Raw genomic sequence first — 12,275 nt, forward strand, 5'->3', positions numbered from 1 at the left:
GTTATGGTTAAGAGAAACAGGTGACGGTATTCATTGTCTTTCAGCACATATAGATAGGGGACAGACTGTCTGCTCCTGTTCCGTGACTATATTCACGGCCAGGTGTCCCTGGAGAGGGAGCACATGGTGTCCACTGGTACGCTAGATGTCTTCTGCAATCGGTGGGTTCCGCGGGGCCTGGGGTCTGTCACCACCCCTGGGAATAATATTTTGATTTAGTTAGGTTTCCTTTGACGTTTTGTTTTAATTACAATGCCCCATCAGGAGCTGTTTACCCTGCTTTTTGTTAGTTTGATTTATTGATCATTTTTTTATTTAAAAGGGACTATAAAGAGGGGGCAGCTAGGATGTTGGGTTGTGTGGGAGGAGAGCTGTGAGCCTGAGCAAGCCAATAAACTCTCTCACCAAAGAAAAGCTCTGTGACTTGGTTTCTACTTCACCAACCAGCTTGGATCCTCTTAACAACACACACTGCAGCAATAACGGCCCCCATTTTAACTCCCCATTCATCCCCTGCCACAGCCTGATGGATACCGGGAGGAGCTGGGGGCAGGGCAGTTAAGATGACGAGATTTACTTAACTCCTTCCATCACACTTCGTTTTTTTAAAAATTTCCAATTCCCGGATTGGTGATTGGAATGTTGGCCGTAAATCAGATCAGAGATAAGGACAAAGGCGCAGTTAGTTCCACTGCAGCTGCTATCAATTCACAATCTAGATAGACAGAATCATGGGATGCATGCAGCATAAATAACAAACACATCATCGCTGACCCAACAGCAGAGGTCCCGGGCTTTGGTCTCTCTCAAAGTCAATGGGTATCACTCAACCGAATCCGCACAGGGAATGGATGATATGGTCCCTGCTCCATAAGAGGAAGATAAGGGACAACCTGAAGTGTGATTGTGGCCATGAGCCCCAGACCATGGAACACATCACATCAACCTGCCCAATAAGGAGGCACCTCATTTTTCCACTCGGCATCTCAGGAGGTCTTTGAATGGACAAACTAGAGATCCCATTATAAGCATTTCCCATCATACAGAAGTAATAGCAATAACGCAGCTACCTGCTGCATGCAAGTGCAACACTCATCAAGCACCACTAAATACCCAGCTCACCCCAAATAGTTGATGCACCATTGCACACTTATTTCACTCATCTTACATAGTCATGGATAACATACACAGATTATCGCAGCTTCTGAATTAAAGATAAAATTGCGAGGTGAGTATTATTACTATTTATGATTAAATGCAGATTATATTTTGAAATAAGATCGCCTCTCATTTGTCTGAATTCCAGAGAGCAGAGGCCCATTCTACTCAATTCCTCCTCATGGGGATTGCCCTCACATTACCACAATCAGTCTGATGTACATTTGTTGCACTAACACTGGGCCACGTTCAACCTTCTTCAGGCACGGAGACCAAAATTGTACACAGCACTCCAGGTGTGGTCTCATCAAAAACCTGCATCATTGTAGCAAGACTTCCTATACTCATTACAATAAAGGCTAACACATGCCATTTGCCTACCTTGTTACTTGCTGTACCTGCATGTTAACTTTCTTTCACTCCAAAAGCAGGAAATACCCTTTATCTAGTGTGATTTTTTTAATGCTCTCCATTTCTGTAGCTCTGATTGCATCTGGACATTGGTGTGAACATGAAACTCATCTCGTTTGGCACAGATTGTAACTCTCGGGCCTCAGCTGGATTGTAGAATCGAGTCTCCTCTTATACAACGGGCAAAGCCTTGCCATCACTGCAATTGTCTGTTACCAATTTTTCCACTGTCATCTCGAATTCTGCAGTTATGCCCAGTTAATTGTTTATAGCCATCTGTATGTGGCTACACAAGCTCGGGTTGTATTCCCTGGAATTTAGGAGGCTAAGAGATGATCCAATCAAAGTTTTCAAGAAATTAAGGGAAACTGATAGGGTAGCTGGAGAGAATTCTGGCTGGCAGGCGAGTGGGGATGTCGGATGGTAAGGTGCCTGATGGAATATTTAATTAAAATTGAGGAATTCTGAGATGGACAAGCCCACACCTGCTCCCCCCCCTCCCCCATTGTAAAAATGTTTCAGTGGGGTCCTTCAAGTGGCATTAGGCCCTCAATGAACATACAAAAGGGGCCTAATCCCTATTTTAGGCAGCTATCCTGGATGCTTATAAAATAGGAATGATTAATTTACTATGGGCCCAATGGTAGGCTGTCATTCTATTAAATTTGTCAGCAATGCATCTGTTTTATCGCCAAGAGACGCACACAACCCATACACATCTCCACTCTACAGTCTTAAAAGGATACATGATTGAGGCTTTTAAAATAATGTAGGCATTGGCCTCAATGTAATTGGATGAGTTACTTGGACAATAACAACAACTCATATTTATAAAGCACCTTTAATGTAACAAAATATCCCAAGGTTCTTTGCAGCAGTACGACAAAGCAAAATATGACACCCGTGCATGGAGATATTAGGGTGATAATTGAAATTTCGGTCAAAGAGGTAGGTTTTAAGGACTGTATTAAAAGTGGAAAGTGAGTCAGAAAAGGGAGAGATTTAGGGAGGGAATTCAAGACGTTAAGGCCCAGGCAACTGAAGGCTGGATCGATTAAAATTGGGGATGCTCAAGAGGCCTGAATCAGAGGAGCACAGATATCTCGGAGAGTTGTGGGGCTGTTGTTTCAGATGATTCGGAATGTTACAGCTGGAGCTCGTGCACATAAAATTCATAATTACTTCCTCTTAAATAATGGCTTTCCACCAAGCCGCAGGGACCAACTCAGACCTCAATGAGCTATTAAATGTACTAGCCAGTGGCTCTCTCCATTTCCATCAGCATTTCTACAATTACTTCCGATGAAGCAACGCTTGATACATGCAGCATGATCATAGAGCTGTCTTTGAGAGTCTTGCAAATTTGCCTTTTTTGTTATCTTCACAGCTAAACTATCCTGATAAATCTCCCAAAGGACCAATGTTGCTTTTTAATTGATTTTACTTTACTCTTATTATGTAACGGAATGAAGTCTTGCCATCATCACTGCTACCTGTCTGCTACCAATTTCCCCACTGTCATCCAGCATTGCTCCTACTTCCTTCAGTTAGGCCCAGTTATTTGTTTATAGCTGCCTGCATGGTTACACAAACCACGGTTATAATCCCTGGAATTTAGAAGGCTGAGGGCGACTTGATCAAAGTTTTGGAGATATTAAAGGGAACTGATAGGGTTGATGGAAAGTAACTATTTCTGCTGTTTGGGGAGTCTAGGATGAAGAGGGCATTTACCCAAAAAGTTAGAGCCAGACCTTTCAGGAGTGGAATTAGGAAACGTTTCTTCACACAAAACGTGGCATAAGTTCAGAACTCTCTTCTATTGATGCTTGATCAATTGTTACTTTTAAATCTGAGTTGACAGATTTATGTTAACCAAAGGTAGTACGGGATATGGAGTTAGGTCACAGACCAGCCATGAGCTCAATGAATGGTGGAACTGATACAAAGTGGTAGTTGGTCTCCTCCCATTCCTATGTTCCTGACAGCTGGGCCTTTTTTATATATCATAAAATCTTTTCTTAGCTTCATTTTTCTACGGATCTCCCTACTTATCCATTTAGCCTCGACTTTACCCGATTGACACGAGTGTTGGAACGTGCAGTTTACAGAAAGAGCTCACTGAACACATTAGACTTGGTTCACTGAGGTTGATATAATAATGGAAGCTGGGGGTCGCATGTTGAATGGACGTGCTGTGCATCGGGAGTGAGATAAACGCTTCTCAGAGACATGTCATTTAGCAGACAGATATTTCAGAAAAATAATTAACAGGTCAAATGGAATGAAATTGAGTGGAGCCAGGGAGGGATTATTGAGAATGAGAAACTAAATGAGATACAATCTGTTCTCTGAAGAATGTTGTCAACCATTTGCCCAACCGAGGACAATAAATCTGCGTCCTTCTCTCAATGGGCGGGTACTCCTCAGTGCTTTCATTTAATAAAGCCATTAACTTGTTCAAAATAAACAAAATCATTAAAGTAGCTCACAGAGAATATTTACCCCCTATAAATGGAGCTGCAGTATCTTTAACCTAATAGACAGTAGTTATTTTTTTAAAAATGTACATGCGAACAAATGAATTAGGAGCAGGAGTGAGGCCACTCGGCCCCTTGAGCCTGCTCCACTATTCAATAAGATCGTGGCTGATCTGATTGTAACCTCAACCCCGCATTCCTGCCTACCCCTGATAACCTTTCACCCCCTTGTTCATAAAGAATCTATCTAGGTCTGCCTTAAAAATATTCAAAGACTCTACTTCCACCGCCTTTTGAGGAAAAAAGCTCCAAAGACTCATGACCCTTGGAGAGAAAAAAACTTCTCCTCATCTGCCTTAAATGAGCGATCCATTATTTTTAAACAGTGACCCTTAGTTCTAGACTCTCCCACAAGAGGAAACATCCATCTCCACATCCAGCCTGCCAAAACCCCTCAGGATCTTAAAGGCTTCAATCAAGTTGCCTCTTTCTCTTCTGAAGTCCAGTGGATACAAGCCTAACCTGTCCGACCTTTCCTCATAAAACAACCTGCCGGTTCCATGTGTTAGTCTCTGATCCTTAATCTGTGATCTTTAACGTTTAATAAATCTGCTCCCAGAGGGTCAGGGCTGGATTTCCACCAGCTAATTTTGGTCTGTGGGACATAGGGGGAAAGTTCCCTATGTTTTGGAGAAACAAGAGATCGCCCTTTTTTCCTGTGTGTCATTTGCGACCCCACGTAGTGTCCTTGATGATCGCTCACCGTCGCCTCCTTGGTGTGCATTTCCTCTGAGGCTGAACTGGCCACCTTCTGGATAATTGGGGCAATGTTTGTTGGTCCATAAAGTTGGATTTTTGGAAGGCACTTCTGATAGGCTTCGACAACTCCTTGTATACCTTGCAGAAAAGTATAGTTAGGAGAGAGAATGAGCATGTTGCAAAAGCAGTTGCTTCAATATTCTTCAGTACTTACCCACATCAGTTTGAACTCTTATTCATTAAGTGTCGAGTGTGGGAAGGTGGGTTCACAAAACCCATATATCTCAATGTCTCGGGCTGTTTATGGAATCAGCACCTAATGTGTTAAAACAGCGTTCACTTCAGGGATGCCTTGTAAAGGACGAGAAGCTGAAGGAATGGGGAAGTCAGTGATCCATGTCTTGAGGGTTTGGGTCATGTGGTTTAGTCACTGTTTATAGTAATAAAGCTTGAGTGGACCATATAACCACGGTAAAGGAATCATTGGGAGAGGTTGACGAACATGACCATTCTTGGTTCCATGAAGTCTGCATTCTGTGTCTTTTTATGTATTATAATTTCATGTTAGTACGATTGAAATGTCGAGATCAAAGGTGGAATTGGCATCGGTATTGTGAGCAAACCACTGTTTGCTGTAGTAACGCTGGAATGTGAAGCTTGGTACCTGAGTTCTGATAGTGAATCGTGAACTCAATAAAAAAGAATCATGTAAATTGAATCATACTGCATGATTTGGCTGAGTACTCATGTTGGGTTGTGTATTGTGATCTCATAAACCTGATGTCTGTGTTTAAATGAAGGAAAATAGAGCAGAAAACAGTCCAACATCAGGATACGTGGAGACGGAAACCCCATCCAATAGTACAAACATTGTGGACAAATACATCCATCAGCACATTGCATTTGGCCTGTCAGAACTCAGAAAAATACCAAAGACATTTATAAGTCTGTCAGAAGATTCTTGTGTTGGGTTTTACCTGCACATTCTGGGTTCTCTTCATTAAAGTTGATTGCAAAGTCATGAGAGACCTGGAAATCAAGGGGGATAAAAAAAAATGGAGTATTAGAAGTTGGTGGATAAAATGTAAGTTATTACAAAATCTTTCATGTTGGAATTTCACAGGTGCCACACAATTCTCATCGCAAAAGATACACATAGTGCTGAGGTGCTAGAATTTTTGAGGAACAATTTCAATATCCATCACCCAGGGGGAATGGTGCTGCGTTGGGGAGGATGAGGATGTGGAGGTGGGGTTTATGTCATGGTAAAAATTCTGTCATGGGATGTGGGCATCACTGACTAGGGTCAACATTTATTTCCCATCCCTAGTTGCCCTCGAGAAGGTAGTAGTGAGCTGCCTTCATGAATCACCGCAGTCTATGTGGTGCAGGTACATCCACAGTGTTCCTGACTCCCAATGTTTCTACTTCCCTGGATTTAGGCATGGTCAGGTCATCTGCCCCACAGGAACAGGAGACTAATTGCAGCAGCAGTTTTGTGCGTGGATGACATCATTGGGATACGCACGCCATTTTAACAGGCAGTTTGGAGTTCTACCTGCACTAGTAGGACTTCTCCCAGATGTGGAAGTCTTGCACCCCTCCCCATTTCCAACAGATCCAATTTTTGCCTACGGGGGAAAGGGATGGGGTGTGATTCACACAGGTAGGAAACCCAAACTCAGCAGGGCCATTTGAACTTCATGCTGAGTTCAAACAGACTTCATTTTGACTGTGCCAAGGGCCTTAACTCACACTGTGGGAGTCATGAAGTAATAAAGTAGACGTAAGCACTCTTGAAGGGTCATGGTATGCAGTTTTTTAAATCTTCCACTTTTTAAGCTTGCAAAACAAAAGTATTATTTAAACGGTGATAGATTGGGAAATGTTGATGTACAAAAGCTCCTGGGTGTCCTTGTACACCAATCACTGAAAGCAAGCATAGGAACATAGGAACAGGAAAGGCCATTCTGCTTCACCATTCAATATGATCATGGCTGACTGAACACTTCAATGCCTTTTACCCACATTATCCCCAAAACCACTTACATTCTTGTTAATCAGAAATCTATCAATCTTTACCTTACACATACTCAATGATTGAGCTTCCACCGCCCACAGAGAAATTTCTTTACTCAGAGGGTTGTGAATCTTTGGAATTCTCTACCCAGGGGAACCATTTGCCATGTTCTTGCCTACTCACTATGTTTGTCCAAATCCTCCTGTAGTCGCTTTACATCTTCCTCACAACACACATTCCCACCCAGCTTTGTATCGTCCACGATCCTGGAGATATTACATTTGGTCCCCACATCCAAATCATTGATATATATTGTGAACAGCTGGGGCCCAAGTACTGATCTTTGTGGTACCCCACTAGTCACAGCCTGTAGGTGCAAGCAAGCAGTTAAGAGGGCAAATGGTATGTTTGCCTTTGTTGCGAGAGGACTTGAGTGCAGGAGCAAGGGTGACTTACTGCAGTTGTACCGGGCCTTGGTGAGACCATACCTGGAGTATTGTGTTCAGTTTTGGTCTCCTTACCTAAGAAAGGATATCCCTGCCATAGAGGGAGTGCAGCAAAGGTTCACCAGACAGATTCTTGATATGGCAAGATTGTCATATTAGGAGAGATTGGGCTGACTAGGCCTGTATTCACTGGAGGTTAGAAGAATGAGAGAAGATCTCATTGAAACATATAAAACTCTGACAGGGATGAACAGACTGAATGCAGAGATGTTATTTCCTCTGGCTGGGGGGTCTAGAACAAGGGGACACAGTCTCAGGATATGGGGTAGACCATTCAGGACTAAGATGAGGAGGAACTTCTTCACTCAGGGTGGTGAACCAGGAGGTTGTGGAGGCCAAGCTATTGAATATATTTAAGAAGGAAATAGATAGATTTCTGGACTCTGAAGGCGTCAAGGGCTTTGTGGAGAGCACGGGAGTACAGCGTTGAGATAGAGGATCAGCCATGATCATATCGAATGGCAGAGCAGGCCCAAAGGGCCAAATAACCTACTCCTATTCCTGTTTTCTATGTTTCTGAAACAGGCTTGTCAGCGAGGGTTAAAAAAACACCATCTGGTGGTCTGCTTTGATTGACAGGTCATCTGGCGTAGGTTGGAGAAAAAAAAACATGACCACCTGTTTCACAATTTCAACACAATTCTTTTTTTGACATTTCCAAAGGGCTGTTATTATGCCATTATGAATGCTTGACTGAGTTTCAAAAGCTAATTATCTCAGCAGAGGTTCTGAGTTCACAGTTTGATTGACAATTTAAAGTGGCTGTGAAAGGATTAATTGTCTTTCATGTGGGATCTGAGTAGAAAAATGTATCATTATCTAATGTGAGGATAGAGAATTTTTTCTATCTATAAACAAGGAAAGGGGCGTAGTTAGACCCAGACCACATCAGTTAATCAGCTTATAAAGAATCTGATTATAGAGGTTGTAAAGAAGCTAAAAACAAGGAGAAATAGTTTAATGATGAAAAGAGGATTCCAATTTGTATAAAAGACAACTCAATATAGTTAAAGCTCATGTTAGAAATAGAGAAAGATTGACAGCGAGCCAAAATGCAGAGGCAGCAAGAGGAAATGAAAATAGTTTTACATAGAACAGATATCACAGAGACAAGCCATTCAGCCAATCTAGTCCATGCTGTTTACAGCTACGTTTGCAGAACATAAGGAATAGGAACAGGAGTAGGCCATTTGGCCCTTCAAGCCTTCTCTAAAATTCAATAAGTTCATGGCTGATCTGATTGTGGCCTCAACTCCACTTTCCCGTTCTCCCATAACCTTTTTCTCCTTTGTCGATCAAAAATCTGAAATATATTCAATGATTCAGCCTCCAATGCTCTCTGGGGAAGAGAATTCCAAAGACTGATGACTCTCTGAAAGAAAAAATTCCTCCTCATCTCCATCTTAAATGGGAGATTCATTATTGGTATTTTGAAGCTGTAACCCCTACTTCTAGATTCCCCCATGAGGGAAAACATCCTCTCAGCATCTACCCTGTCAAGTCCCCTCGGAATCTTATGTGCTTCAATAAGAAATTCTTCTAACTTCCGATGAGTATAGGGCCAACCTGCTCAACTCTCCTCAGATGACAATGCCTTCATCCCCAAAAATCAACCTGGTAAACCTATTCTGGATTGCCCCCAATGCAAGTATATCCCTTCTTAAATAAGGAGACCAAAACTGTACACAGTGCTCTGGGTCTCACTAATGCACTGTGCAGTTGTAGCAAGACATAAAAACAGAAAATGCTGGAAAAACTCAGGTCTGGCAGTATCTGTGGAGAGAGAAACAGAGTTAACGTTTCAAATCTAATATGGCTCTTCATCCCACTCCTGACCTTCACCTTAAAAAAAGTAGCAAGACATTTCTACTTTTATTCTGCATCCTCCTTGCATAAAGACCAGCATTCCAATAGGATAATTAAACAACAGGGAGAAGTACAGCAGCCAGGAAAGTATAAATAGACTGGAATGTATGATGAAGAAACTGAAAGATCACGGACAGTCAAGGTCTCTTTTGTAGCTTTGCAGTATCATCAGCAAATGTAACATCAAAATGTGCCAGTAAATCTCCCATAGCAATGCCTTTGGCATCTGAAGAGTAGGACCCAAATGATGATTAAACATCCAGATAAAAAATTGAAGTGGATTAAAGTTGAAGGAAAAAGTTGCAGGTATGATATATAAGAAAGATCTTCTGAAACTGAGAACCTCGGGGAACTTTGAAGGCCATACCAGGGCTTTGACTCTTGGTGGGTTTTGGCTAGGTTGGTTCAGTTCTTGCTTGTTTCGCAAAGTGCAGGTGACCACGTTCATCATCTGTGGTGAGGTTGGTTATGGAATGAGTTAGAGACTTCACCCGTCACCCCAGGAAGATGCTGCAGACAATTTTAAATTTCCAAGTCTCGTTAACGTGCTCCCATTGCACTTCCCACCAGAAACAGAGTACGGCTGAAGGTCAGGTGGCTCATGGCTGCCCTGGCATGCAAGTACCTTTGAGATGAGGGGAGGCTTCAGGAGGGTCTTGCAAGAGTGTGAGCGGGGCCAATCCGGTACAAGAGAGGCCTACATTTTTGTTCATTCTTATATAGGCATTAGAAACTAAAACCACTGGGCTAATTTTCCTGGGGACTCCGTGGCCAAAGACAGGCCCTGAGCCTGCACGTAGCCTCAGCGCACCCTCGTGAGCAACTTCACATGAGGCAGCCTCCTAATTGGCCACCTCTACATTCACCATCCAATTAAGGATGATGAGTGAGTCAGGGAAGCACGAGGCCTGATAGGAGAGCCCGCAGTGATGTCCGAATAGCAGCCCCACCAGTGAGTGCTGCTGGGGAAACGGAAGAAAAGCAGAGCGGATGTTGGAAATCTGAAATAAAAACAGACAATGCAGGAAATACTTAGTAGGTCAGGCAGCAACTGTGGAGAGAGGGACAGAGTTAACGTTTCAGCGCCTGGGGCAAAATGACCCAATTGGGGCTTTAATTGGCCTATCTGCCCCCTGTGGAGGGGCTGTCAATTACTGTTGCAGGCAACACTAAAGGGGCGTCGAAAAGCCCTTTCTAAATGCCCACAAAATGTAGTTATCTGGCTTCAAAATTTAACTGGTGCTTTTCTTTTGTGTATTAAATTAACATTGGGCAGAATTTTACGCTTGGCGTGCGGGCACACTCCCAACTTGCTTGAGTGTGAAGTAACATGTGATGACATCAGGTGAGCGTTCCCACGTCATTGCGCACTCGTGCGATATTTTGGCTGGCATGCGCGCACCAGAATCAGAAGCGCGCCCACCGACAATTAAGAGGCCTATCAAGGCCGCTAAAGCTGTAATTTAAGGAGTTTTTTTGTTGCCCATCCAATGAGTTTGGCTGGCAGGCGAATTGGCCAGACGGCCTTTGCAATTTTCAGGAAACCTTTCGTTATGAAATAAAAAAATACAAATGCATGGACAGAAATTTTCATCTTGTACGTGTGCGGGTGACTGATTCTGATGCGTGGGCACTTTTTTCGGATTTTAAGATCTGTTTTCCTCGCATTTAAATTCTTCAGCTCCCTGAGGCAGCTCTCTGCCTTCGGGGGGCTTACTGTGAATGCTCCCCACCACCCCCCCACGCTGACTTCAGCGCTCGTCCTCCTCCTGCCTCCCCCCCCACTCCCCACAACCCTGGCAGCGCTGAGCCTTTCAGCACACGTTTCACGCTGGCTGGCTGTTAATTGACCCCTGGCTGGGTGGGGGTCCGTTCCCCGGCTGGTCCCCGGCCCACCGATCACGCTGAATGAACAATCCCGCCCATTTTGTGAAGGAAGAAGGGGAACTTTTTTCCTTCTTCACTTTCAATCCAAAGAAAAGAAGGCTTGTCAGCCCTGAAATTCCACGGAGAGATTCTTCTGGATCTTTGGCAGGAGAGGCTGGCAGAAGCCACAAAGAAATGGCACGATTCCTCAGCAGGAACCTGCACCTTGTCGCCTTGGAGCAGTGAATTGTGCTTAGCCGCCTGCTTTATAATTCTGCACAGTTGGCACATTCAGGCAGGGAAGGGAAAGGTCAGCAGACAGGGCGGTTCATTTCCACATTATGAGGAGGTATTCGGAAGGCACTTTAACACAGACAGATGGCTCTGAAAATAGCCTGGGGGTATGTGGCTGGGTGGGTAGGAGCATGAATCTTTGCTGCTAAGTGCTCTGCAGCGTTGGGAACATGTGCAATTGGCTCCGGAGCCTCCTGGTTTGTGGAAGTTTGTTTATAATGTTCTGCATTCCAGTGGGAATTTTGACTGCATAGACACAATTTTTAAATCTCCCGTGTGAATTGCGAACACGGAAGCTATTGCCTTAAATCAAGAGGCTCACAAATGAATCGGGAGCTTTATGGTAATTGCACATTCTGTTCCTTCAGCCTAAACTCAGCTCCCTGACCTCAATCCAATTTAGTTTCAGATAATAACTTCCCAGCACTGCAGAGTTGCAGGAAGACCAATCACATTTTAATAAGCGAGTGAGCCTTCTCTTGCATATGTATGGCAAAATGAAATATTTTTTTAAAAGCATCCCAATAGTCAACTTGCAAGATGGATGTAAAATGGTTACAACAGCTTGTATTTATATAGCGACTTTCATAAAACGTCTCAAGGTGTTCCCACAGGAGCCTTATCAAAACAAAATTTGACACCGAGCCACATAAGGAGGTATAAATTTGACAGATTTTCTTTCTTATTCCTTCATGAGTTGAGAGTGTCATTGGCAAAGCCAACCCTTGTTGCTCATTCCTCCTCAGTGAGCCTCTTGATTTAAGGCAATAGCTTCCGTGTTCGCAATTCGCACGGGAGATTTAAAAATTGTGTCTATGCAGTTAAAATTCCCTCAGTGAGCTCTGGCTGGGTATAAGAACAGTCTTGGCCGTGGACTAAGATTCAGAGGATGAGAAGGAGCTGGTTCTCAATCTGGCA

The 12,275-nt window shown here is 43.4% G+C and overlaps 1 protein-coding gene across 1 annotated transcript in view; it reads right to left on the minus strand.

Moving 5' to 3' along the window:
- cpne4b (copine IVb) overlaps positions 1-12,275 on the minus strand; it is a 335,964-nt gene that overhangs the window by 19,260 nt on the left and 304,429 nt on the right. The window contains exons 12-13 of the mRNA XM_041184286.1: positions 5,783-5,834; positions 4,810-4,943 (exon numbers count right to left, since the gene is read on the minus strand). Coding sequence (XP_041040220.1) covers positions 4,810-4,943; positions 5,783-5,834 — 186 coding nt within the window. The remainder of the gene's footprint in view (positions 1-4,809; positions 4,944-5,782; positions 5,835-12,275) is intronic.

This window comes from Carcharodon carcharias, chromosome 3, assembly GCF_017639515.1.
Source record: "Carcharodon carcharias isolate sCarCar2 chromosome 3, sCarCar2.pri, whole genome shotgun sequence".
Classification (NCBI taxonomy): domain Eukaryota; kingdom Metazoa; phylum Chordata; class Chondrichthyes; order Lamniformes; family Lamnidae; genus Carcharodon; species Carcharodon carcharias.